Genomic DNA, 26954 nt, shown 5'->3' on the forward strand with positions numbered 1-26954 from the left:
CACACCAAAGAACATTCACTGCTTTCTAGTGTGCTGATGCCGTCTTCCCAGCCCCGGAGCCCTCTGTAGAGTACAGCCTCTTCCCTCATCCCCACCTCACCCCCACAATGCTCGTGTAGCCTTCAGGTATCAACTCAGTCTCCCAGGGGAGGAAACTTCTACTCATCCCTATCGGCCAGCAGCTGGCCACCACGATATGCTTGAACACACCCTGGCTTACCTTGACCTGGCCCTCTCTGCCCCCTGTGGTAACTGCTCACCTGCTCCTGCTGAACAGCAAGCTCCAAGAGGGCCAGGAACCATCTGTGTGGCATGTGCTGTGTACATAGTAACCCTCAGATACCTGCTAGGGACAGAATTTACACTGCAGGAGTCTGGGAGGCTTGGGTTAGTCTTAAGAGTGGATTCCCAGTGCAAGCAGCTAAAGATGTGCACATCTTGGGTCTGTGGAGGCCAGTGTGCCTCTGAGGCAGTGTGAAAAGCCGTTAAGGTTTGTGGCTCCCCAGGACAGTTCTGGAAAACACTGGACCTTTATGTGATTGTCAGACGTGGGGAATGTTAGCCCTTCGGAGTAAAAAATAAAGTTCCTTCATTCATCCCCATGAACCGGAGCACAGAACCTGTAACAAAAATGAGAAAAATACAGACAAATTAGTACAATTCAAACAGTTAATTATTTGATTTAAAGGATTCTCCCTTAGTCTGACCTTATGTTCTTCTCATGTTTTGGTATTAAATTGTGTATGGCATGATAATGATACGAGAGTTATTAGGGTCCTTAGTTGGCAAAAGAAGAAATGCCAAAACTTTCTAGTCACATTGGGGAGTTCGGGTGGTGGGAGTGATTGGACCTCTAAAGCACTCTAGAAAAGAAGATCCAGGTGTACAAGTGAATAAATATGAAAGGCAAAATTTAAAAACTTTGAGAAGATTATAGAGAATATCATGACCTTGAGGTAGAGTAGGGTTTCTTAAGTATGACACAAGAAGATATAATTTCCTCTAAACATAAAAGACAGATTTAATTATACTAAGAATGATAGTCATCAAAACAGATCATAAAGAATGAATAGACTTAGAATGAGATATTTGCAACATACATAACTGACAAAGAAACAGTATCCAGAATATATACATTATATACACACCCATGAAACACCCAAGCCAATAAGAAACAGACAACCTAACAGACAAATGGGTAAATGATTTGAACAGGCATTTAACAAAAGTAGAAAAAAAAAAGTAGAAATCCATCTGGTTAATACATAAGTGAAAAATTACTCGATCTTATTACTAATCAGGAAAATGTCAATTAAAACCTACAATGAGATATCATTTCACACTCATCAGATTGGCAAAAATTTAAGTTCCTTGTGATACCTAAGCATTGGACATAATGTGAAAAACCATCCAGCAGTTTCATGCTCACATTTTTACCTGGAAGAAACACACACAGATGCAGTGGGACAAGCAAACTAGAATGGCCAGGGCCAGGGCAGCATCACCGTTTACAGCTGCCCCCAAACAGGAAACAGCCCAATCTGCCTCCAGCCAGCCAGGGGAACAGTGGGACAGCTGTACGATGGCATGGAATTATAAAACAATCAGAGAGAAAAATCTCCCAAAAAACAAAATTAATCAGAAAAAGACATAATCCAAACGGTTGATTCCATTCATACAAGTTCAAAAATAGACAAGAAATAAACTATGTTGGTTGGGATACATACACTGGAAGGAGGAGGTAAAATGACAAAGAAATGATGATCTCAAAAGTGAGAGTACAAAATACTTGTGGAGAAGGATGAATTATCACCAGGGAGACACACAGGGTGGGGTTTTTTAGGCGCTGCTAATAGGCCATTTCCTATGTGGGTCATGGTTACAGTGAACAGTTGCTTAGATTTACTTTTAATGTAATGTTCCTTGCTCTTTTCTGCAGGTGTATTTCACTAAAGTCGCCCATCTCCTTTTCAAAAAATGTTTTACTAATTGTAAATCTCCAAACCTGGGAAGCACCTATTTACGTAGTGTAAATAAACAATAAACACTTGAGTCTGAGTGTTTTAAGAAGGACCCAAGTAGCCCTGGGGCAGACTTTAAGAAGGAAGAGAGGCTAGAGCTGGGTCTTTGATTGTGGGGTCCCTCAATAATGCTTCTCTAACAATTAGGGGGTGGGAAGGTGATACATAGCAAAGTTTCAGTTGGCCAGGGGGCTCTGGAGGTGAAGGCGGCGGTGGCATGAGTTAATGAGTTACTGTGTGCTGGACCCTCGTGGCTGACTTAGGAACCTGTCCTTAATTCTGTAGACAGTAAGTAGATACCACATCACAATTAATACTGTCATGCTTTAGGAAGGTGTACTTGGGTTTGTGGGTTGGGTAGGACTGGAAATCGGGAAATCAGTTAAGGGTCAGACCCAATCCCCTGGCAATGTGGAAGTGGAGCTAGAAAGTGATGGAACAGACATGTTCCTAAGAAGAGAACTTAGGGATGGAATGAGGTTTCCCCCAAAACTGCTTTTCTGCTCTTTTCCATTCTCAAGCTTTAACTTTAGGGGTACAAAGAGGGACTCAAGACAGATTCTGCTTTACAAGGACAAGGCACTGAACCACCCAAGGTCAGAGCAGGGCTAGCAGATATACAGACTTGGTGCTGAGGACCTGACCTAAGTTTTTAAATTCTCTGCAATGGGGGATCCCTGGGTGGCTCAGCAGTTTAGTGCCTGCCTTCGGCCCAGGGCATGATCCTGGAGTCCCGGGATCGAGTCCCGCGTCGGGCTCCCTGCATGGAGCCTGCTTCTCCCTCTGCCTGTGTCTCTGCCTCTCTCTCTGTGTCTCTCATGAATAAATAAATAAAATCTTAAAAAAAAAAAAACTCTCTGCAACGACTGAAGAAAATTGCGTGTGTAGGATGCAGCAGGTCAAGTGAAGGATGGTAGTCATATCCCAAACCAGAATGAGCAGTCTAATGAACTCCAACACACTCATCACCTGGCTTCAATAATAATCAAGATTTCATCAGGTGGCTTTCATTTTTTCTACAGTTCTGGTCCGTATCTAAATGCTCCAGGAGGGTAGCTGGGCCCAGTGAAATATGAAACATATACATTTAAATGATCTGACTCTTGGTTCCTTGTGCTGTGTTGGGAGGTCAGCAGCTCTAAATGTAGGTGTTCATAGGATAAAGAGCATAGAGCATAACCATTCTTAATCTCCTGCCCCAGGTTGCTCCCTGGCTTTGGACTGCAGGATCACACTGAGTGTGTTTATGTGCGGCTCCCCAACCCCGCAGAGATTAAGGCCAGCAGAGAAGATGTTGTTTGTCAAAGGGTTGTTCATTGGAAGAAAACTGGCTCTGCAATCACAATCCTTCTTGATGTTACCAGATTCAACAACTGCAACTCCCATCCTATCGGAGTAGAGGACAGGCAGTTGTGACCCTGCAGGTGAGGGGGAACCGTGGACCTTCCCATGGCACAGCCTGATACCCAGGTGGCAGAGATCCTCGAAAAAGGGGAGATATCGGCAGTGCCAAGCTCTACTGTCCCCGTCCCCAAATACCTCGTCATTTCCAGGATGCTAATGTTCCATGTCCGAGGATGCTGGGACCCTAAACTTAACCCAGCACTCAAGGAAGTGCACCTTCCCCTGGGGCAAGGAAACTTGTCTGCTTCTGTGAATCACATCACAAAGCTCCTCTTTTGTAGAACAGCTGTAAGAAGGACCACAGTACATGGAAATATCTATGAAAATATGCTAGGAGCCCTCAGTGGAGATGCCAAGGGCTATTTTGAAGCTTACCAGTCCAGGTGGGGGAAATAGGCTGCTCTCGACAATGTTCTATTCCCCTGGGGGTTTCTGTCAGGGAGCATGTGATATCACCGCCCGACCAATCTCTGTCTGGTTGTACGTTGTGCACTTAGATTCCAGAGAAACTAAGGGGTTCTTCCTGCAGGGGTCATCACCTTAAAAACAGAGGCATCATCATAAGCAATATCAAAACAAGAGATTAAATGGAGCAACGAGTCCTCCAGTTCAGTCTGTGTGCTGGTTTCTCACACACAGCTGGCATTGTTGTCCAACTGTGAAGGGGCCAGAGACCACCCCAACAACATGAGGGTACTTCTAGAAAGAGAGGCCAAGTACGACCGTATGCAGGACAAACAGGATAATTTTATTCTTATTTTTCCTTAAAATAAAGATACAGAAGTTTTACAATTCACTATGATTAGACGTGATTTATCATTTAACATTTTTTAAAAAACAAATGACAACAGAAACAAAGAACTATATAAAACTATTGGAGCAAAGAGAAACTATCTTTCTGATAAAACGTGTGCCACTGCTAAACCTCCTCAGAAAACTTTCTAAGACTTCTTAGCTAAACTTTCCTGGGGAGGGTTATGGGAAGCCTTTAATCTCAAATATTTAAACTACTTTTGTGATCACTAAATGCCTTCACTAACTTGTTAATCAAATGCTTCCTAAATTTAGGAACCAATGACCAAGCGGCTTGAAACACATTAAGTCTTGATCCCATTTTCCCAGCTATAAATTAACATTTCAAGAAAACAAAATATTTTCTAAGCACAGAAGCTTCCTAAAAAAACTTCAATTACCTTTTCTGGCTCAGTACCTGACTGAAATGTTCAAATGTTTATATTGCACACAAAAAAATTTGAGCAGCATACTATGTGTGAGATGCTGATGAAAAATAAGACTGGAAAAAAAAACCAAAACCCTAAATTGTGTCCCACTTACATGATTTAAATATATAGTTTCTATATCTTTAATTAATATGAGTAAAAAGGTAAACTTTAGAACAGCACAGAAATACAAATCATTAGAGTTTTACAAAATATACTCAACCCCTCTACGTGCACAATCGTTTAATTCTGGAGTTATCACACAAGGGAGGAGCTCCTCCCTTGAGCTAATTTCTTCCCCTTTGTATGAAAGCAGGAAGTCATGTGTACAAAGTCATTTATACGAAAAGAATAAAGATCCACATTCCTTTCCTTTGTCCTTGACAAATATTTATGGAATGTTGGAAATTATAACAAAACAATTCCAATGTCATGAATTCTAAAGACCTGGAATGAAAAACTCCTAGTGGCATACTGAGTTACGTGGAATGACAATCTAGAAGCTGGAGCCGTGTTCCCCGTCAGCCTTAGAGGCTACCTCTGATCAGGGTGGAAAGGCCACAAATGCTGTACCACCTCTGGTCAAAGAATCAGAGCTTGCAAATGCTGATGCCATTTCAAGAGTCCTAGCCAACTCCATTGTAAAACAATGGCAATATTTAGCAGCTACCATCCTAACAGGCTACTTGCCCAAACTACTGACACATAAATGTTTATGCGGTTCAAGATCTGTCCACTGCCCCTCACAAAGCTGAGTGCTCCCCAGCTCATTACCAGGCCCAGAGGGGAGAAAAAAAAACCCACTGGCTGTAACTTCCACAAAACAAAGTAAGAAAAAAACCTGCCAGGGAGATGTTATAGCTTCATTTTATAACTTGTAACTAGCAGATTAAAAATTCTAACTTCTTTGTAAAAGAGCTCTTGTAGCCATTAGCACATTAAATACTGCTTTCAAGATACCTTCATTCAGATTTGAAGTACGTTGTTCCTCAGCCTTGCAACTTCTAACTTGTCTCCCTTGCGAATTTGCTTTCTCCTTGCCTTTCTAAAGTAAATTATTCTTAAGGAAAGAAAAGCCAATGCTTAATACAGAACTCAGAAAGCAAGATAAGATTGAGGAAATCGCATCATATGCTCTGGTTTGCTGCCCCAGGGTATTTCTGCTGCTTCTTTAAGCAAAAAGTAGATGAGGATTGTTCTAGAGCTTGGGCACTAGTAAATCACTGGTAGATCTGGGGATAGGCTATTCATCCTGGCTACATGAGTCAAATCCATATGCAAGATAACTCTAAGCCTCTCTCTGACATGCAACTTTTTCTATTCACTTAGCCCAGAGGTGCTTGGTAGCCTTAACTCTTTTCCTTCCCCCATGTAAACTGTCATTACAATGCCTTAGTAGGAACTAAATGATGCCAGGGACTTCTTCCCAGCACTACCTTTAAGTTACCTAGATAACAGTGAGGTCACTGCCAAGCTACAGATGCAGTCCATGTGCCTGGCACACCCTGGAAAAGCCTGGCTGATGCTGCCCCCTCAGGCCTACTTACAAGTACTCAGTTCTTAGACATAAAAGCACCAGAGCAAGCATGGCTAAACAATGCATCCTCTTTGAGTGGCATGTCCAAAGATGGCCTAATAACGTTGGTTCCTATTGCTCAGAGAACCAAGGAGGCTACAGCCTCTGGGGCTGGCCACTCAGCTGACACCTGGAATCCAAGAGACAAGCATGTAGGCTCACGAGACAAGGGGCCAGGCTTCCTGCCATCAGGGAAGAAATTATTAAATAGATAGAAACTGACTGCTGGCTGCCCCAAGGCCCTTGCCAACAACATACTAGCTTATGCTCCCTGAAAACTCCAACACCCCCAAAAAACTGAAGGAAATATCGTTACAGTCTTTTGACTACTTCTTGGACAAAAGTTCTATCTTTTGAGATATTCACTTTGTGCTGAAAGCCAGTAAAATGACCACCTTAAGAGTTGAACTCTTAACTAGAAACCTTAGTGAGAAAGGTTGTGTAAAAGTGTATATTAAAGTGGGGGAACAAGTGATCCTAAAGCAAAGCTTCACTCTTTTTATTTCAGTGGGATATCAAAGTGTGGATTGGTCTGCTTCTGCACAGTGAGATGGGAGTTTACCCTAAACCACACACCATACAGAATGAAGGATGGACCAGCAACGTGCTGGCTAACCGGTCACAGTGCTCTCACATTGTGAACGTCAGGCAGATGTGAAGTAACAACCGCACGCTAATGCACTATGACACTCCGACTAATGACGTGGCCTCATGAAACAAGATGTTAGAATGAATTCTTTATAGTCTCAGTGCAACACTGATTGAAGTACCTTTTAAGGTTTTGTTTGGTATTACTTTCTTCTCCTCAAATAATATTTCCTGAGAAGGCTAAGTTTCCCAGCACAAGTGGAATTAATAGAGTTCTCATAATAAGCCCTTGCATCGATCATCACTGAATTTTTGAATTACTGTGCTCAAATGGAAGTACACTTTCAGATTTGCGGACTTGCGTTAAAACACAAATTGGAAAATTTAGAGATATTTAGTTATGTCCCTACGTTCATTTCACATGCCCTAGAAAAATTTACTTCTTACATAAACATTTCTTAATTTTTTAAAAAGATTTTATTTTATTTTATTATTTTTTTATTTTTTTAAAGTAGGCTCCATGCCCAATGTGGGGCTTGAACTCATGACCCTGAGATCAAGAGTCGCATGTTCTACCAACTGAGCCAGCCAGGCGCCTCACTTTTAAGGGAGAAATCAAATATAATCAAGTGTCCTCCTTAATTAGATCCCTCATTTTCCCAATATGCTATCATATGTTAGATCATACTTACAAGGTATTTATTTTCCAAGTGTCCTTTGTTACTGAAAAAGCAGTCTGTGCCCTGTAAGTACTCCCTGAGAACACCCATCCAAAGTCCCCTTGAAAAGCAAATGAGAGCTGTGCACAGCAGATACATGAGGTCCAGTTGTGTACAAATCCTCAGTAGATAGCACACACATGCATGTGTCTAAAGTGAAACCATAGGTCCTTTGTGAAACAGGACTGATGTCATGGCTCTGTTTTTCTCCTCTTGCTTTTCTAAATGTGAGCAAAGATGAGATTTCTACTTAATAGTTACAGATCATCTTGTTTTTCCCTTATACATACTTTCATAAGGGGGTAGGAACTGATTACAAGAGGATTTTCCATCAGGGAAGTGGGAAGGCCAAATGCCTTGAAACGCCATATGAAGAGTAACACTAAGCAAAAAACCTGTACGTCTGTAAACACCCAGTGAAAACGGTTCAAAAGAAGAAACAGAAGGCACAAAGTGCGGGTTTAAAAACTCTTATAAAAGGCTGCAACATAACTGGAGTTGACAGACTACACTGAGCTCTTCCGAAGTCTCGCCCTAAGTACACGCTCGCATGTAACTGCTGGAACACCACTGTAACCAGCACCATGCTATTTCTCTGCACACTGACTTGCACAGTTGGAAGCGGAGGAAAGCACAGTGAAACTCTCTGATGCCTCAGAGCAAGTGTTTACTGGGGAAGAATAAATTAAGAACATAAAACACTCCATCCCCAGAACTATTGCCTCTGGCTTCATGTTTCTGGGAGGAAGTGACTTGATAAATGTGTCTTGTAGGTAGAAAGCCAACAAACCAAAAAATCATTATATAACTCAACAAAGTAATAACAAAGGGCTGGACTGTATGGCCCCTTTATAAGCACATTTTAGGGCCAACTTGAGAGAAATTCAAATAGTAATATAACTTAATTTTAGCACATATAAATTACAGTGGCCATCTGGATATTCAAACAGGAAAAGAGAACAAAATTTACATAAGTAAAACCTTTTCTAAAGTAAACAAGTATATAATATCAGAACTGAAAATTCATGAGAAGTTTCATTATGTGTTTTAATCAGGCTCAGACTGAAAAAAAAGTAGTCAATTTAAACCCCAACCTGGAGAGCCATCCCTGCTACGGCTGCAATTTCATCTTTCCAGCATCGTGCGACATTCATTTAGACAAAGGGCAACTGTCCATGTAAACAGTTTGACGTGCTGGTCCCCTGTTGTGGACCTGTGGTCGATGAAGAGGAACAGTCTGGGAGCAGCAGACAGACAGGAAACACTTAAACCTAAGGAAGCAACAGCAGTCTCTGGACACTCAAGGCTTCCCGTCAGGTGGCTCAGTGAGACTCTGGGGGCCGGGACTGGTGAAAGTAGAAAGCCATGAAGACATAGCTGTCTTTGCACTGGAAAAAGCTCCTCCAACTGACTGGCCTGGATGGAGAGGAGGGGAAAAACAAAAGGAAAAATGTCTTCACTTTTGTTAATAGACAGTGAAAGACCCATGCTAATTAATAAATGTTAATTTACTGTAACATCAATATGTTAATAGTAAAATACCATTTAAATTTTAGTTCCAAAACAATTCCATTCTATGGGTCTTGTCTAGTAGGAAACTGGGTAACTTCTGGGAAAAGCACCTTCTCTCCTAAGCCTTCTGAAGGTGGTCAGCCAACTCTTCTCTTAATATACATACGCTATGCCAGCGACTCTCAGCACTGGCTGCACATCAGAATCATTTGGGAGAGCTTAGAAAGATTTACGTGGTCTTTCTAGTTTAAATCCAAGTTGATAATTGATAACCACCTACACAGGGAACAGTGGTTAGGCTACTTTCAGGAACTGTGCTTTTGTTAGCTGAAATGATATTGCAATAAATGAAGATGCTAACTGCTGTATCTGCCTCTGGTCAGTTTTGTTTTAAAAAACCTTATCTCCAAAGTTGATGCTCAAGTGAAATTATTTAAGTTGAATCATATACTCCCACTATTCTCAGAGAGAAGAGTGTGGAAGAGAACTGGCTTTAGAATTTAAATAGCAGAGCATCACTAAAAATGAAGTCATGATTGACATCATATACCTATAATGAAGTAGAATTTTTCTATTAAAAATAAGAAGTCAAAATAAGTTAAATGCATAATAGTGTATGGAAATAAAGGCTTACATATTAAATCCCACCCCCTATAATCAAATGAACCCACTGATGGTGGACAGAAAAGAAAGAATGAGACATTTTTTTAGAATGGATATGGAACAAACTTCAAAGTATTTTAACGGAAGAAAGCTAGGTGCAGAAGAAATGTATGCAACAGCATGACACCTGGCTTGGTTCTCACAGTAATACTGGCCTCATTAAAAGAACTGGGGAGGGTTATACCTCATTCACTATTTTCTGAAAGAATATGTATAAAATTGGTATTATTCCTTAAACATCTGATAAAATTAGTAAGTGAAGCTATATTGGCTTGGATTAAATTAAAAACCTGTGGTATGATTTTTAATCCAATTTATTTAATAAGTATAGGGCTATTAAATTTCCAATTACTTATTACATCAGTTTTGGCAACTTGAGTCTTTCAGAGAATTTGCATAGTTCATCTAAATTGTCAAAATGGCATAAAGGTATTCACAATATTCCCTATAATCCTTTTAATTTCTGTTAAGACCGACGTCCCCTCTTCTATTCCTGATACTGGTAATTTGTACCTTTTCTCTTCTTACTAGTCTATAAAGATTTTATTGATATTGTTGATCTTTATAAAAAAATGACCTGTTGGTTTCACTGATTTCCTTTATTTATGATAATACCTTAGAAGACAGCACTCCTAATACCTACTTTATTATGGTGCTCTACTACTTATAAAAAACTGCAGGCAGCTCAGGATATGGGGGAAAAACTCCACCGAAACTTGCCTCGTTACAACAGTGAACACATCAGAAAATTGGTCTCTCTCCATCGGGTGTGGCAAAATTTGCTGAACTCTGATATTATCCGATGTCATAAGAATTTTCAGGAATAAGGTGAAAAACACTCAGCCTTTGTATTCAACTATCTTGCATTATTATATGATATGAGACACAGATCTCTGCAACTTTATGATTCTAACAATATCAAGTACAGAGAAGAGATGTGTTATGATTCTAATCTGTTTCTGGGGAAAGGCAGGTCTTACCAACAGCTTTTCCTGTTTGGACAACATTTCGGCTGGTTGTGACCATGACGTTTCCAATTTTTTTGCCACGTTCACTGTTTTGAACAGAACTGATAAAAGCAAAGAAGTTTTAAGGACATTACAAAAATTCACACATACCACACCCTATAACCATCCCCAAGATAAAATTATTGAGAAAATAAGCTAAATTATTTGTCATGCATCAGTTAGTTAAGTAACCTTTTAAGCATGTAAACTTTCAGAAAATACTAAAATAACATGCAGACGAACCAAAAAAAGGCCATAAGGATGCATGGTTAATTCTCCCTACAGTTATGATTTGCTAAAGTTACTCCACCAGAATAAAAATGGCAAATTCTGTTATTAGTTCACACCATTCTCTATGAAACAGCAGTGTTTTCACTCTGAAACATACACACTGCTGAGCTGGAGAATGTTATGCACATATTTGGTTACTATTTGAAGCACAAGTCTATCAAGTGGAGAAAAACAATTCCTAATTAGCAATGAAACACATGGCATAAACTCAGACATAAAAATTTTCCTAGTTTTTTCTCTAAATACTCACTGTGAGAATCTTAACTTCATGTCTGACACTGAGTACTGGCCTTGAAAAGGATGACTGTAAAACAAAGTTTGAGACTATTAGACTATGAGTATTTTCTTAATAGAGTTGCAAAAGAACATGGTCCCAAGGAAGTATAAGTAAACCTTGCAGGGGTGACCCAGCTGGGTGGCGGTGTTCTGCACATGACAGCAGGAAACCTGCTTTGAGCATAGCTCTCTACTTACAATCTTGGGAGCCTTTTTGAGCTTATTTCCTCCTGGTAAAAATAGGGATTTTTTTTCTTGGAGTCGGGGGTGAGAAAGGTTTCTGAATGCTACACTAATGTTCTTATTTATTTGGTCTGGGGTTGGGCTTAAGCATCAACATTTTTAAAAAGCTCCCCAGAAGAGTCAGGGTTAGTAACTGACTTTTTAGGTCATGGTCATGGACTATACCTTGATTATGACTGTCTTACAGATGTGTGCTTTTGGTCACTGAAGATTTGCATGTATCAGTAAAATCTGTACTTTCTATATGAAAAGCAACTCAAAATGCAGATCTTGAAAATGAACAAAAGGGAAGAAGCCATGTGCATACATATATATATATGAAATCAGGCAACTTGACCAAAGTTATACTATAAAAGGAGTCAATAAATATCCACATTATTTCATACTGAGAGGTCTCTCTCAATGTCTAACAAAAAAAAAAGTGATTCTAATGAAATGATAGCTACTTATAAAAACATCAAAATGCTATTTATAGCTTTCCAAAAGACAACAAATGTCCTTATTGGCCATAGTAAGCATATGTAATTACTTTTTCTGGATTCTGAATGATAGGTTGAAAGGATTGAGAGTACTTAATCATTCTTCATATTCCTAGAAAGGCCATGTTTAAAGGATGAAAAATATCTGATGTTTACTAAAGGAAGTTAGAGGACTTCCTTCTTTCCTCTTTAGGAGTTGGAGAAAGGGTTTCATAGATTTCAAATCTTATAATTAGTTTGGAATATGTCTAAGTTATATCCTCTGGATAACAACTGAAGACTATTATTTCTTGTTTTTAATTTGGTGAAAATAATGAAAAACTGTTATATCTGCATAATTTTGCTACCTATATATTTCAGGTCTTTCTTGAGCTTTCCCTTCAGTCTAAGTAACTTTGACTTATTTATACATTTTTAGAAGTGCTGTTTTACAATCCTTTAAAACCCATTCCAGCTAAGTCTCTCATGGACCTACATCAACATTGGGAGAGCTGGTTCAAGTTAAAGGCACCACAGCAGATGCAGAGACTGGATGAAGATCTGAGCAGGTTATCAGTACAGAGCACTGGGGGAAGAGACCGGATGGCCCCGCAGGCCACACTGCAGATGGTAGAGGTGGACCCTAGCCCCACCACGACTGCCCCACCCCCGTCACAGTGAGGGCCACCAGGCAAACAAACTCACATCTGTTTTCCTTCATCACTCTTTAAAACACAGACCTTGTGGTTAGTGACGGAGAATACTTTGAACTCTTAGGTCTCTCATTTAATACTATTAAGATGTTTTTGCCTTTTAATTCTCTATGTTTTTACCACATTCAAATGCCAATAGAGGTTTCTGCTATAGCCCAGTGTGATGATTAAACTCACCAAAATTGTTGCCGAACCTAGTCATTTTTCTTGATAGATGATATAAAGTTTAACAGATATGTTCTTTAAAACCCTGCTACATTTCACCCTTGCAGATGCCTCCCCAAGTTCCGGATATTTATATGACATAAATATCTGGATTGTGTGTGTGTGTGTGTGTGTGTGTGAATATTCTTTATAGTACCACTTAAATCACATCCCCAGTCTAACTAACTGAACTCCAGCTCCCAAAAAATACAGTAGTCAGCACGAAGTTGGTTTCTGTCCGACTCTCAAGAAGTTTAAAATACAAATGAAAACATTCAGTGTAGACTTGTATTAAAAAAAAATCACTTTAATAATTTAATTTAGAAGATAAGTTCCTAGGATGTACAGTAGCTCCCCCTTATCTTTGGAGGACACATTCTGAGACTTTCAACGGGTGCCTGAAACTGCAGATAGTATACCGAACCCTATGTATACTGTCTCCTATAACATAACATACCTACAATACAGTTTTTTTTTCTTTCTACAAGACAGTTTAATTTTTAAATTAGGCACAGCAAGAGATTAATGATAAAATAGAATATACTGTAATAAAAGTTATGTGAATGTAGTCTTTCTCTTTTTCTCTCTCTGAAAATATCTTATTGCCCTGTACTTACCCTTCCTCCTCTTTTTTTTTTTTTTTTAAGATTTTATTAAAAAAAATAAAGATTTTATTTATTTATTCATGAGAGACACAGAGAGAAAGGCAGAGACATAGGCAGAGAAAGAAGCAGGCTCCCTGCAAGGAGCCTGATGTGGGACTTGATCCCGGACCCTAGGATCAAGTCCTGAGCCAAAGGCAGATGCTCAACCACTGAGCCACCCATGCGTCTCTACCCTTCCTCTTCTTATGATGATGTGGGATGATAAAATACTCAGTGATGAGATGAAGGGAGGTGAAGGACGTTAAGAATTGTGATGTAGCATTAGGTTGCTACTGACCTTCTGATGACATGTCACAAAAAGGATCATTTGCTTCAGGATTGCAGGTGACCCTGAGTAACTGAAACTGCAGATAAGGGGGGAACTACATACACATTCCACCAATGGAGAGATCACCTTAGTTTCTACTCTGTTCCATTCAAACAAAGATAGCATGCTTCACAAAAGTGGCACTCCACACATTTAAATGTCTTTTATGCCTACATGGATAAAGTCTGTCAACATTCAGTATTGTGACAGGTATTAAATTTTGTTGGGATTTTAGAATCTAAGTTGGAAACTTGGGTTTGACCACATACTAGGAGTTCAAATATTGCCTTTAGTTTTTTTACACTTCATATTTTAAAATAACCTCAGAGTCTCCACCAGTGGTATTCCTTCAAAGTTTCTATCTTGTTTGACCATTCTGCTAACGTACGGATCCAGGGAAAGGGAGAAAACTATCATGCAATGAACATTGCCATGTGCCAGACTTCCTCTTCTGAATTATGCCAAGAGCTGGGAGAAATGTTAATCCTTCCAAAAATGTCTTGAGCTTTTTGTGTAACAAGTAAGAATAGGGAAGCAGTTTTCAGCTGCTTCTCTGTATCTGGGATTTTTCGATCTATTTAAGGAGATTTTTGGAGATGTTCACATTGCCATCAAAGTTAAGATACGATCTTCTTTATACTGAGGCAGTAAATCGACCACGTTATGTACTATCAATCCTTAGAGGATGTGCTTACTTCGGATTTATTTCCGCAAGTGCCGGATGCTTGTTGCTGTTCCACACCCTGTAGTTGTGAGTGTTCTTCCAGGCTGTAACAAAGGTTGTCCCATAGTCCGATAATATCTTTTCATTATCTGTCAAGTAAATATTTGAAAGTTGAGCTGGACTGTAGCCAGTCAGGGATGTGAAGCTTCATCACCAAAACGGGTAAAGGAATGGCTTTATCCCCCCACCCCATGCTTTTTGGGGGAGATAGCCTACCAGATATCAGGAAACTTGGGTCTAGTTCCAGAAATCCTGTTAAGAAGCTATGTGGCCTTTGGCAAGTCACTTAATCACTCAAAACTTCATTTTCCTAACCAGAAAATAAGAGGGTTGAGCCAGATATATTCTAAGGTTCCTTACAATTCCAAAATATTTCCACTTCTCCTTACCAAGTTTAAGAGGCATAGTATTATCTACTAAGCAAAAACTGTAGACTGGACAGTGAGTAAAGATACTGATGTATATGTATAGAGTAGGCAATTAGAGTGTCTTACTATCTTTTCACAAATGTTATTTTTCTATGGAAAAAATTAGAATGAATACACGAATTGGTTCTTTTAGTCACTTTTTTTCTTCTTTGCACTTTATCTCACTATTTGGTGAAATTCACTGTGTAATTTCCATACATTTCACTGTCAAAATACTTAAATAACAAGGGAATTTTCTTTTTTTTTGGGGGGGGGGAGGGAAGTTTCTTATTTATTTATTTATTTATTTATTTTAAAATTTATTTATTTATAGAGATGCAGAGAGAGAGAGGCAGAGACACAAGCAGAGGGAGAAGCAGGCTCCATGCAGAGAGCCCGACGTGGGACTCGATCCCAGGTCTCCAGGATCACGCCCCGGGCTGTAGGCGGCGCTAAACCGCTGTGCCACCGGGGCTGCCCAGGAAATTTCATATTTAACGTTAACTCTTCAGCTTTTTCATAATCATGGGGAAGTTTTAATGCAGAGTATTTCTTCTGCTTAGAAGAATAGAAAAGGTCTGGAGAATAAGTTCAAATGGCTTTTGCATCATATACTGATTGTAAGTTTCCTGCTTTGAAGGTGAAAAGTGACTTTTGTTGCTGGGAAGGAAAGAGGATACACATGGCTCGAAATGCAACATAAGCTATTTCTTTTAGGAATGGATTTCTCAAATAGCTCCCTAGGTTGAATCTCTTTTTAACAGCAGCATAGGCCTGAGCCAGATTATTTGAGTTTGAATCCCAGCTCAGTCTCGACCAGAGGGATGAGAAAGCTACTTAACCTTTCTGTGCTCAGTGCCTCTCCTATAAAACGAAGAGAACACGGTCTTACCTCCAGAATTGTTGTGAGGATGAAATGAGTTAGAAGTAAAGTGCTCAAAACAAAACAGGTCCTTTCACATATGAAATGTTCCCCCTACCCCCCCAAAAGGCTAGTTACTATTATTATTCAGGACTCACAACTACCCAGGCAGATAGGTTTAAAAAGTAAATTACTCATGAAGCTAATATGATTGGTAGAAATTGGGATTTTCTTACTAGATTATTGAATGATTCTGAACTAGAGCATTTAAATCTTGGTGTCTCAGCTACTACAACTGTAGAAGAGGCAAATATTTAAAAATACCCCATTAACAAATAAGGACGTGCTCCAGAGCTTTTCTTTACAAATGAAGGACACACTCAGAAGCCTGGATTTCAAACGCCACACCTACCTTCACAAAGAACTAACCTGGGAGGTGACAGTGCTGGGGATGATTCAAACATCTACTGACAAGACAATGTGAATGTACGTAATGCAACTGTGGAACTATGTATTTATAAATGGCTACGATGAGAAATTTTAGATTATGTGTATTTCACCGCATTTTTAATAACTTCTCCCACACAGTGGTAGAGATAATTGAAAAAAAAGGAAAAAAAATAAAAGTTCAGCACTCTTAACAACAACAAAATCTGAGTATTTGCTACATGTCCATGATGGTAGGCAGCCACATGCAAAAGCTCACTGCAGACCTTCATTTTCTCTTTTTGTAGATTTCCTTCTCTATGGGGAACAAAATAGTTTTAATAGAAGAGTAAGTCTATCTTTACCTGCTCTATTTTAACCACTGAATGGGAATAACATTTCTTTGAATGGGCAATTTGAAGGTTTAATCACTTGGAATGTGATTTCCAGTGATTTCTATCTTTCATGATTCTCTTTTACACATCTCAAAAACATGTAAGCAGTTTTTATAAATACCCCCCAGATACTGACATATCCTCCTCCCACCTGGTGAAACACTAAGCAGCCATGTAAAAGTGCCAAAGACCTGCATTTTACTGTCTCAGTATGTTTGTTTCTATTATAAAGAAAAACGAAGTTTCAAAAAACATTTGGAACAGCAACCATTTTTGTAAAAGGATCACCACAAATAACACAAAACTAAAATTAAAAAAAATATATAGAAAAAGGTTTGGAAGGATATAAAATGCTCAAAATGTTAAGAGCAGTTATCTCTGTATGAGGAAGTAACAGATTATTTTATAATGAAAATATTTCTTATGCAATTCAAAACCTCATAAAGATTACAAAAGAAATAAGTGGCTGTGTGCTCTTTACCTAACTGCAGTGTGGCAGCCAGCAACGCGTGGATGTAGACAGCAAACTGGGCTCGGATCCATTCATCGCCTCCTTCCCAGCCTGTGCCATCTAGGAAGACATCATCCCGGTTCTCAGTCACGTGCCTCACCAGGTAATCTGCGAACCTGAGGTCTGCAGTAGTTGGGTTAAGCAGCTTCCTGAGTTCTGGATCATGGATCTGGATCAGAGCTTCTTCTACCTAGAGGGTATCCAGGTACAAGTCAGAGTCTGGGCATTCATGCAGACATCCATGCCACACTTTAAAAAGTAACTACTGGGAAGCTGAAGCTGAAAACAAAAATATGAATAACAGTATTCTCAAAATGTGAGGCTAAGAAAGAGGTTTTTACACTGAAGTGTTTTTTTTCTTTCTCTATTTAAAAAATCCTCATTTTGTTTTTAGAAAATATATGCATAAATATTTAATTTTGAATCATAAAAGTAACTCCTGTTGTTTGTAAATAATCTTGGAAAACAGAAATATGTAGTAAAAATCACTTTTGTCACACAACCAGAAATGAATTATAACAGTTAGTAAGTATAATTCCTAAAAATTCTTTGAGCCCACAGATACTATGGAATATTCTTATTATGTAACATGTGATATACAAAGAGATATACGTAACCTACAGGTTAGTTCTGAAGTAATACACACATACCCATGAACCCATCAACCTACTTTAGAACCAGAACCAGAATGTAACCAGTAATGTTGAAGCTACTCTGTGGTCCCTCCATCTGTATCCTCTGCCTTGGAAGGTATGGACTTATTTTTCTTCCTTAAAATTGGGATCCCATATTTTTCATTTCATTATTCATTTTCCCACGAAGCATGTTTTGGTAATTTCTATTAGAATCTATAAAAACCTACGGTGGGTGAAATTTCCTTTTTTAAAAAATTCTTTCAATTGTAAAACTGAACACATGATTTAAATTTCTCATATGTTGATGTCAAATATTTATCTGTAGCTCCTTCTTCCTGATATCAGGAACATATTAAGCAATCCTGGCTCACCCACTTACTAGCCATTTGATCTCTCTGCTCCTTAGCTTCCACTTGTTTATGAATAGCAATAATGCCTATCTCATAGGCTGTTAGAAGAATCGGATCAGTTAATATACCTAAGGTGCATAGAATGCCGGCACAGGAATTTTTACCTTTATTAGTGCCATTCCTATGCTGTCAGAATTCCAGTTAGGAAAGAAAAACAGGGACCAGCAGTGTCAAGGACACACGCTCATACATAAGCCCACCTCCACAATAGCATCACTGAGGTGCTTCTGTTGTCGGAAAAGGATGTTAGTAGCCCCAGCAACGAATCCACGGACGGTGACATCAGAGAGAAGATGATGCTGCTGCAATGCCATATAAGGCAAACACAGATATCCCTAAGAATCACAAGAGTGAGAGATAGCATCAGAAAAGTAATAGGACAGCCACTTCTCTGCTCAAGCCTAGAGAGCTAATACTAGGAAATGAAACTTCCGGATCTCGTCCATTGCCGGATCTCTAACAGAGTTCATCTTTGACTCACTACAATTTCAGGGGAACTTCAGGTCTTGACTGCACCGAGTCCAGTTAATCGCTCACCTTTTCCATGAGAGGTGGTCTAACATGGAAACTATCTTACTTGGTCATTTTGTTCTCAGTTCAATTCAAAAGCCTCCACAGTAACTAAGGAATTGGACTTTTTTATTTGGGAAATGAAGTTTTAAGCCCACGAAAAAGTATGTTGTTTAGCAGAAAGCTGTTAGTTCTTTCAGGAAAATTTGAAAACACAAAACCACCAACATACTGTTATAAGAATAGCAAAGCACTTGCACGGCATTTGTTTTATTGCCCTGTTGTTGAAAATCATGCAAAAATATTTCAAGATATTTGCTACTAAATGTTTAAAACAAAAAGCAAACAAAAACCACACTAGCAATAACTGTATATTTAATTAACTTCTATTTGGATTGTATTTGAAAATACAGCCCTGAAAATTATATTTGAATTGCCAAAGCACAGTACAAATTTCCAGAGAGTAAAGATGTTAACACTTCAATGATGCAGTGAAGGAGGATATGGCACTTCTTTTGGGAGATTCTAATCAAGACAGATTTCCAAGTGGCATAACTTGTGTATGAAGCCAAGAGGGTACACTTGTTTTCAATCTCAAGTCCTGTGACTTGAGTTTCTTTCTTTTCTTTTCTTTTTCTTTTCTCTTTCTTTCTTTCTTTCTTTTCTTTCTTTCTTCTTCTTTTTTTTTTTTTTTTACTTTTCATCACTTAAAAAAACCCCACTGAACTAGATAGCATCCTCTGGATGATATGTTATATTACCGCATGAGAGTGTAGGAGACATCTATTTTGCTACTTCATGTTCTTTACCACATCCCAGAATATGTGTTGTCCCTAACAGGTGGTTGTTAAGTACTTAATATGGGAGAGAAGACTTCTAAAAGTTGGAATATAGGTCCAATAACCTGGTTTTATTCTTTTTCTTGACAATCTTCCTGTGTTCTATAAAATGCTAACCAATAGAGGCCGCAAAAATAAACTGTGCCCATGCATTAGACATACTCAGTACGGTCCTTTGCAACCCACACCCCTCCTGGGACTAAAGGCTGAAAAGACACTCCCCCTCCAGCCCCCGCCCCTCATTCAGGATCACTCAGCTGGTTTAAAGCTCCAGGGGTCATGTTTTACTTTGTGAGCTACATACTTAAAAACAATAGACTCCCCCAGCACTCAAATATCTATTTATAAACATAAATACTACAATATTGAATGCTCTCTATATGTTGTAAAAGTATGTTGTAAAAAAATCAATAGTTCAACACTTTAGAAATATAAAAAATTACATTCCTTAAGAAACTATACACATGCTCTCTGACCAGCATTCTACTTCTTATAAATCAGTCATCTGTACAATGGAACATCCAGCAGCAATTAGGAGTGATGAAATTCACTTCCAAGGAGTATTTGATAAAAAAAAGAATAAGGGGTATTAAAGTAAAGTGGGGAATAGTTTTCTACCATTTGTGTATAAAAGGAGGGAGAATATCTATACATTGTGTATGCATAAAATACCCCCAGAGAAAAACAGAAGACACTGATAATGCTGGTTACTACTGGAGGAGAGAGCATCTGAGTAGCAGGGGATGGAATGAAAGGGAGACATTTTATAGATACTTTAGAACCATGTGAAAGTATTACATATTTACAAACTTAAAATATTTCAAAATAACCTTAAAATTGGGATCCCTGGGTGGCGCAGCGGTTTGGCGCCTGCCTTTGGCCCAGGGCACGATCCTGGAGACCCAGGATCGAATCCCACATCAGGCTCCCGGTGCATGGAGCCTGCTTCTCCCTCTGCCTGTGTCTCTGCCTCTCTCTCTCTCTCTGTGACTATCATAAATAAATAAAAATTAAAAAAAGAAAAAAATTGTGTCACTTTTTAAAAAAAGTATACATATATACTTATATACATATAAGATTTTTATTTATGAGAGAGACAGACAGAGAGAGAGAAAGCATCCGTGGTGGGGAGAAGCAGGCTCCTCACTGAGCAGGGAGCCCCTCATGGGGCTGGATCCCAGGACCCTGAGATCACGACCTGAGCTGAAGGCAGTCCCTCAACGGATGGAGCTACCGGGTGCCCCATGTTGTAATTTCTTTTAACAATGGTCTATTTTTCTTAAATTTAAAAAAATCCCTTATTGTATGGTAGCAACAAGAGTACAGTGCACCTCCTTAAACATAAACAGCCTCCACACTCAAGCCCACTTCTGGCTTTTCACTTTTCTAGAGTGCTTTAATTTCCATATTTGGAGCTACAGTAATATAATAGTAAAAAACAAAACAAAAAAACCCTGAAACATTCATTACTTGCACACCCATGTTCACAGCAGCAGCATTCGCGATAACCAAAGTGTGGAAGCAATCCAAATGTCCACTGACAGATGGTTGGATAAACAGAGTGTGATATATACACACAACGGAATATTATTCAGCCTTGAAAAGGGCAGAAATGGTGACCTATGTTACAGTATGGATGAACCTTGAGAACATTAGGTTAAGTTCAACAGGCCAGTCACAAAAAGATAAATAATGTATGTTTCAGTTTAAGATGAGAAACTTCTGGAGATCTATAGCACAGTGATGTGAACATAACACTACTAAATTGTATGTTTAAAAATTGTATTAGGCACCTGAGTGGCTCAGTTGGTTAAATGGCTGACTCCTGATTTTGGCTCAGGTCATGATCTCAGGGTCATGGGATCAAGCCCCACACGGGGACAGGCTCAGTGTGGGGCTGCTTGAGATCTTCCCTCCCCCCCCTTACTCCCTCTTCTGCTCCTCACCACCCTCCTCCACTTGTGTTCTTGCTCTCTCTCCCTCTCAAAAATAAGTAAAATCTTTAAAAACAAAAACCAAAATGACAAAACTAAGTAGCTAATCTTTTTTAAAAAACTAATAGACTCAAAAATAATTTTTTTAGTGATTACCTAAAATCATTTTTCCTAAAAAAAAAAAAAAAAAATCATTTTTCCTATCCCTTAAGTACTAAAAATAAAAACCCTTTGTATTCAATTAAGAGTTACTTCAATCAAGGTGACTTTTCATCAGAGTTCCATTTATGGTAAGGTCCAACTAATTTTTACCAAATAATAAATATTGCCTCATAACTAGAAAAGAGAAATCATGAGATTAAAGCAAGTGGGAACCTTAACTCCCAAGGCTCTAGGCCTTTTGGCCGGTCCTCCTGTAATGGCTCTACTGTAATGGCTTTGCTCCAGTGTGTGGCCAATTCCAGTAGGAATTGATAGGAAGATTTAAAATCAGGAAAGCATAAGAAAAGCCCTCAGGACTGTTTTTCACATCTGAAAATAGTTACCCCAACTTCCTCTTTAGCTCTCTTCTATTTCCCTCATTCTTCTATTTCCCTCACTCCAACATTTCTCTGGTTCTAAAGTGGTAGAGTTCAGCAGAGCACACATATCACATGGGAGAGTTTTCTAATTTTCCTCCTTCTCCTTTGGTTCCCCTAGTTCTTCCCCTTCCCCCTGTGGGCACTGGACTCAAAAGCTTCCTCCAATCCTATCTCCTCTCCCTCTGCACTCCAGTTTTTCCCTACACTTCCCAAATCAGCTCCTAGGACAGGTTTAAGTATATTTCAGCATCTGGTATCCATAGTATTGACTCAGTAAAGCTCATTTCTAAAACTGACATGAAAGGCATCATCCTCCAGTAATTTCAAGTATCAGGGAGAAGACTGGAAAGCTGGAGAGCTGGGGCATATCTTCTAGACAGAAATGTTTTATTACGTATAAGTTCATTGAGTCAAGGGACTAGTCAGCTTATTCTCTTCAAAGCTCAATATCCTACCTTCAACAATATTCTCCAGGCACCCTAGCTTCTCTCTGGCTATTTTTAAAATTACTTTAAGCTGTTTGGCTAGCCTAATTCCTTCTGTAGAAGTCCTTTATGATCTTCAAGAGAGGAAAAAAAAGCCTAAAGGCAATTCAGTTTTAAGAATATTTCATTATGTCAACTATACTTCAATAAAAAAAAAGAGTATTTCATACTCCAAAGTTACTGACATAAAAGAATCAGTACTTGTATTTACAATTGTGATTGAATAACAAATTAGATTTTAATCAGTGTATAATAAAACATAGAACCAAAAAGAAAAACATTTTATTTACCATAAAGATGATGGTATCATACATTCAGTAGTGGCATAATGTATACAAATAGAAAATTCTGCCAAACATGGTTCATTGGCAGCCCACAAAATAGATGTTTACATTGCTTTAATTCAGCAACCTCATAGACAAAAACAAAATCGCTCCCCAGTTAATTGCCCTTTTGATATCTCCACACGATAAAAATTAGAGGGTGGGTGAAACACCCAAGAAAGGGCTTCAACAAGTACAGGCAGTCCTAACACCCACATGTGAGTTCAGAAAACCTGTAACTGGTGGCTACCAACCATAACCAACAGTTGGCGTGCCCTGTGTTTTCTCCCTAAGTTTCTAAATCCCAGTTTTAAGAAACTGTGCATTAATTCAATCAATCATAAAACAAAGTAAGATAATTTCAGAATCCCCCATCAGGCCACAAAATGAACAAAGCATTCTCTGTTAACTGTACTGCAATACTGACTTGGGGCAAATACTTATTTGTAAAGCTTGATAAACTGAGAAAGAATTTATCACAGAGGAAGAAATACATGTTCAGGTCAATACTACCCATCTTTCTTTTTCACATAGTTTTATTACTTCATGCATAAAGGATGGTATTTAGAGAAACCATAAAACTTTGCTCTAGTTACCAGAAAGATGTATCTGTCTTTCATGGTAGAGTGCAAGTTCATGGGTATAAGAATTTATAGCTTAGTATGGTATCTGGCATATGAAACACTATACATTTGGTATGTATTTTACAGTTTTCAAGGCAAATTTTCAGACCTGAAAATGTGTTCAACACTCTAAGTTAAACTCTAAAAGGGTTGTCAGGGGGGTACCTGGGTGGCTCAGTTGGTTGATCATCCAACTCTTGGTTTTGGCTCAGGTCATCATCTTCTGGGTTGTGGGATCGAGCCCTGTGTTGGGCTCCAAACTCAGGGGTTATCTGCTTGAGGATTCTCTCCCTTTGCCCCTCCCCTACTCTCTCTCAGAAAAATAAGTAAGTCTTAAAAAAAAAAAAATACAAGGGTTGTCAGATTCTTTAAGGGCCTCAGTAAGGAACACTAGGGGAACCTAGGTGGCTCGGTCAGTTAAGCATCCAACTCTTGATTTCTGCTCAGGTCATGATCTCAGGGTTGTAAAACTGAGCCTCCCATTGGACTCCTGGCTCAGTGGGGAGTCTGCTTGAGATTCTGTCTTTTTCCTTCTCCCTCTGCCTCTCCCTCTCCCCCCACCCCCACTCATGTATGTACTCTCTAATAAATAAATAAATAAATCTTAAGCACACACTAAACTTTACCTTTGTGAAGATGGCCAGGGGCATGCCATATTGGTCCTCTTCCAAACCAGAAATTAGCCCTGGTATCAGGACTGCCTGGCCCGTGTTAGCTTGAGGTTGTACAGTAATTGGAGGACTGTCTGAGGGTACAGACTCCTTTGGAAATGAGTTTGTCTGTTCTGACCCAACCTGTTCCCTTTCTTTCAAGGTAGGGTCCTCTAACACACTAGGATCCAAGGTCTCCCAGTCACTTTCTGAAGACTCTGGAGATGGGCGGGAAGGAGGTTTCAAATATTGACTAGTATCATTGGGTTCTTGTCCTTTGCTGCTGTCATCTTCTATTTGGAGCAATGGTTCTTCGGTCTTGATGCCAACATCTCCTCCATGGCTTCCTGTTATAATTTTCTTAACAGTTCCTGAGTTGGTATTTGAAATGTCAGGAGCAGACATAGAAAGAAAATCATTTGCAGAGGGATTACTTTCGTGAAGCCCAGCATCTTCAGACATACTCTTTCGGGGTCTGTACTGAGAACAGTCACTGAGACCATGTTCAATCATGCCTACAACATACAATAGAAGAGCTTGGCTTACAATAAGGTGAGAAAAAGTAAGAACTGCATATTCCATTCTAAATAGTGGAAGTCTCCTATAAAAATATTAATAAGTTATACTTGCACATGTTATAATTAAAAAAGAGAGAAATCTCATATAAAATAGAGAGACCCTTTGCCAAAACAAAATCATGTTAAAATAGAAATGTTATCCCTAACAAATTTATTCCTAAAAATTTTTATCATTGAAAGTTCGAGTATAGGTTAAATGATAGGAAGAGTAGATACTGTCACCCTCTTACCTGGAAAAAGGGATAATACAGTCATCAGGGCACCCACCAATTTATTCACTGGAGAAATATAAAAGAGAACCTGAAATGGATTAAATAAAAATTAAATCAGAATATTCATGAATCTACAACATAAAAAAAGGGGGAGTGTAGAAAAGGAAAAATCCTTTACAAAAGAATAACAAGCTAATAAATATATTAATGAAAGAATAAAAAAAATTACCAAACATCCATCATGATTCAGTTAAAAATTAACAACAGAAGCTAAAACTACTGTGAAAAGTTGTTGGGCAACAGGACATTCACATAGCTTCAAATTTATCAGCCCATAGATTAGCTATTAGTTGCAAAATACTTCACTATGAAGAAATCTGGGGACTATCGCTTTAATCAAATGATCAAGTTTCACATCACCGATAATACTACAAACAGTTATGGGCTTCCTGGTGTGATAACTCTGAGGACACACCACCACTTGTATAGCAGTCTTGCCCCAAAAGTTTAATCTGAAATTAGCCAAAAGAAAATAATCAGACGAATCTAATCTTATAATTTAACTAGTCTAGATTCTTAAAAAAAAAAACAGAAAGAAACAACAACAACAAAAAGAACAAGGTGGTAGAGCTGCTTGAGATTAAAGAGAACCACAAGGCAAGGCAATACATGACCCTTGATCCCCAGAGTGAAACAACCAGTTTATAGGATATTATTAAAATATCTGAAGAAATTTGAAAATGGACTGCATATTAGATATCATTTATTGTACAAATGTTATAACTTCTTGAATGTGAAAATGGTTTCTTGGTTATATGGGAATATACTCTTATTCTTAAGAAATACATCCTGGGGTGCCTTAGTGGCTCAGGTCTTGATCCTCGGTTCCTGAGATTGAGTCAGGAACTGACAGGGAGTCCTGTGTCAGACTCCCTGCTCAAGTGGGAAACTTGCTTCCTCCTCTCCCTCTGCCCCCTACCCTAGCCACTCCTGTTCTCTTTCTCTCTCTCCCGTCAAATAAATAAATACAATCTTTTAAAAAAAATCTTAAAGTGTTTAGGGGTGAAGTACCATGACTTTAAAATTATTAGGATTCGGGGTGGGGGGAAAATGAACATATATATAAAGCAATATAATGTAAAAGTAGCAAAATGTTACCGACACATACAAATCAAATGTGTAAAAAAAGTTCATTATGGTATTCTATCAACTTTTCTGTAGGTTCAACATTTTTCATGATTAAAAATGGAAAAAAAACAGGATTAGATGTTGCATTAAAACTAACACTTGGTTATCATTAAATTAGTTGAAAAAACAAGCAAAAGATTTGCTTAGGTGATTTTTTTTCCTTTTTTAAACAATTAAATCATTTAGTGACACTGAAGTGCTATTTGACAGAGCATAGCACCCACAGTTTTCTGTTTTCCTTACAGAATGATCTTACTTAAGGAGTGCTTTGCAAGTACAGAGAAACCAAGGGTTGCATTAAAGGACATCCTTATTTCATCAAATCAATATACAAAGGGTACCTGTGATTTGCCACATTAAAGTTATGTGATCATAAATGCCACTACATGTAGCTAGGCTAAGTACTATTTTGCAAGACTTTTCTTTCAGATTTGTATATCCATGTGTGCTCTGGATTGCAATGTAAAACACTTTTATTATAAACTGCAATAACAAAGTTTGAAACCTACAACTCAACAAGCAAAAAACAAAACAAAAAAGCCCCCAAACCTGATTGAACATATATTTCTTCAAGGAAGACATACAAATGACCAACAAGCACAGAAAAAGGTGCTCAACATTACAACCCATTAGGGGAATGCAAATCAAGACCAGGAGATAACATCTCACTCCTATTAGGACAGCTACTATCAAAAAACTAAAAAATAACAAGTATTGGTAAAGGTGTAGAGACGATGGAAACCTTGTGCACTGTTGGCATGAATGTAAAATGGTGCAACCACTATGGAAACAGT

General features: G+C 38.6%; 1 protein-coding gene across 11 annotated transcripts in view; it reads right to left on the minus strand.

Annotated features, from left to right (window-relative positions):
* Window positions 1-26954, minus strand: part of AVL9 (AVL9 cell migration associated) — an 82127-nt gene that overhangs the window by 22497 nt on the left and 32676 nt on the right. For 5 of the 11 annotated variants that reach the window (XR_012010679.1, XR_012010677.1, XR_012010674.1 and 2 more), the window contains exons 9-18: window positions 24991-25060; window positions 24159-24697; window positions 18438-18572; window positions 17163-17382; window positions 14563-14680; window positions 11252-11305; window positions 10684-10772; window positions 7502-8944; window positions 3801-3964; window positions 261-620 (exon numbers count right to left, since the gene is read on the minus strand). Coding sequence is in view for 1 of the 11 variants with exons in the window: in XM_072783539.1 (XP_072639640.1) it covers window positions 8829-8944; window positions 10684-10772; window positions 11252-11305; window positions 14563-14680; window positions 17163-17382; window positions 18438-18572; window positions 24159-24697; window positions 24991-25060 (1341 nt within the window). In the remaining 10 variants the exon portion in view is untranslated. Of the gene's footprint in view, window positions 1-260; window positions 621-3800; window positions 3965-4152; window positions 8945-10683; window positions 10773-11251; window positions 11306-14562; window positions 14681-14807; window positions 14902-17162; window positions 17383-18437; window positions 18573-24158; window positions 24698-24990; window positions 25061-26954 lie in introns of those variants that run through there. The other 6 variants (XR_012010678.1, XR_012010680.1, XR_012010681.1 and 3 more) reach the window with 6 other exon arrangements.

The sequence above is a fragment of the Canis lupus genome, chromosome 18 (genome assembly GCF_048164855.1).
Source record: "Canis lupus baileyi chromosome 18, mCanLup2.hap1, whole genome shotgun sequence".
Lineage (NCBI taxonomy): Eukaryota > Metazoa > Chordata > Mammalia > Carnivora > Canidae > Canis > Canis lupus.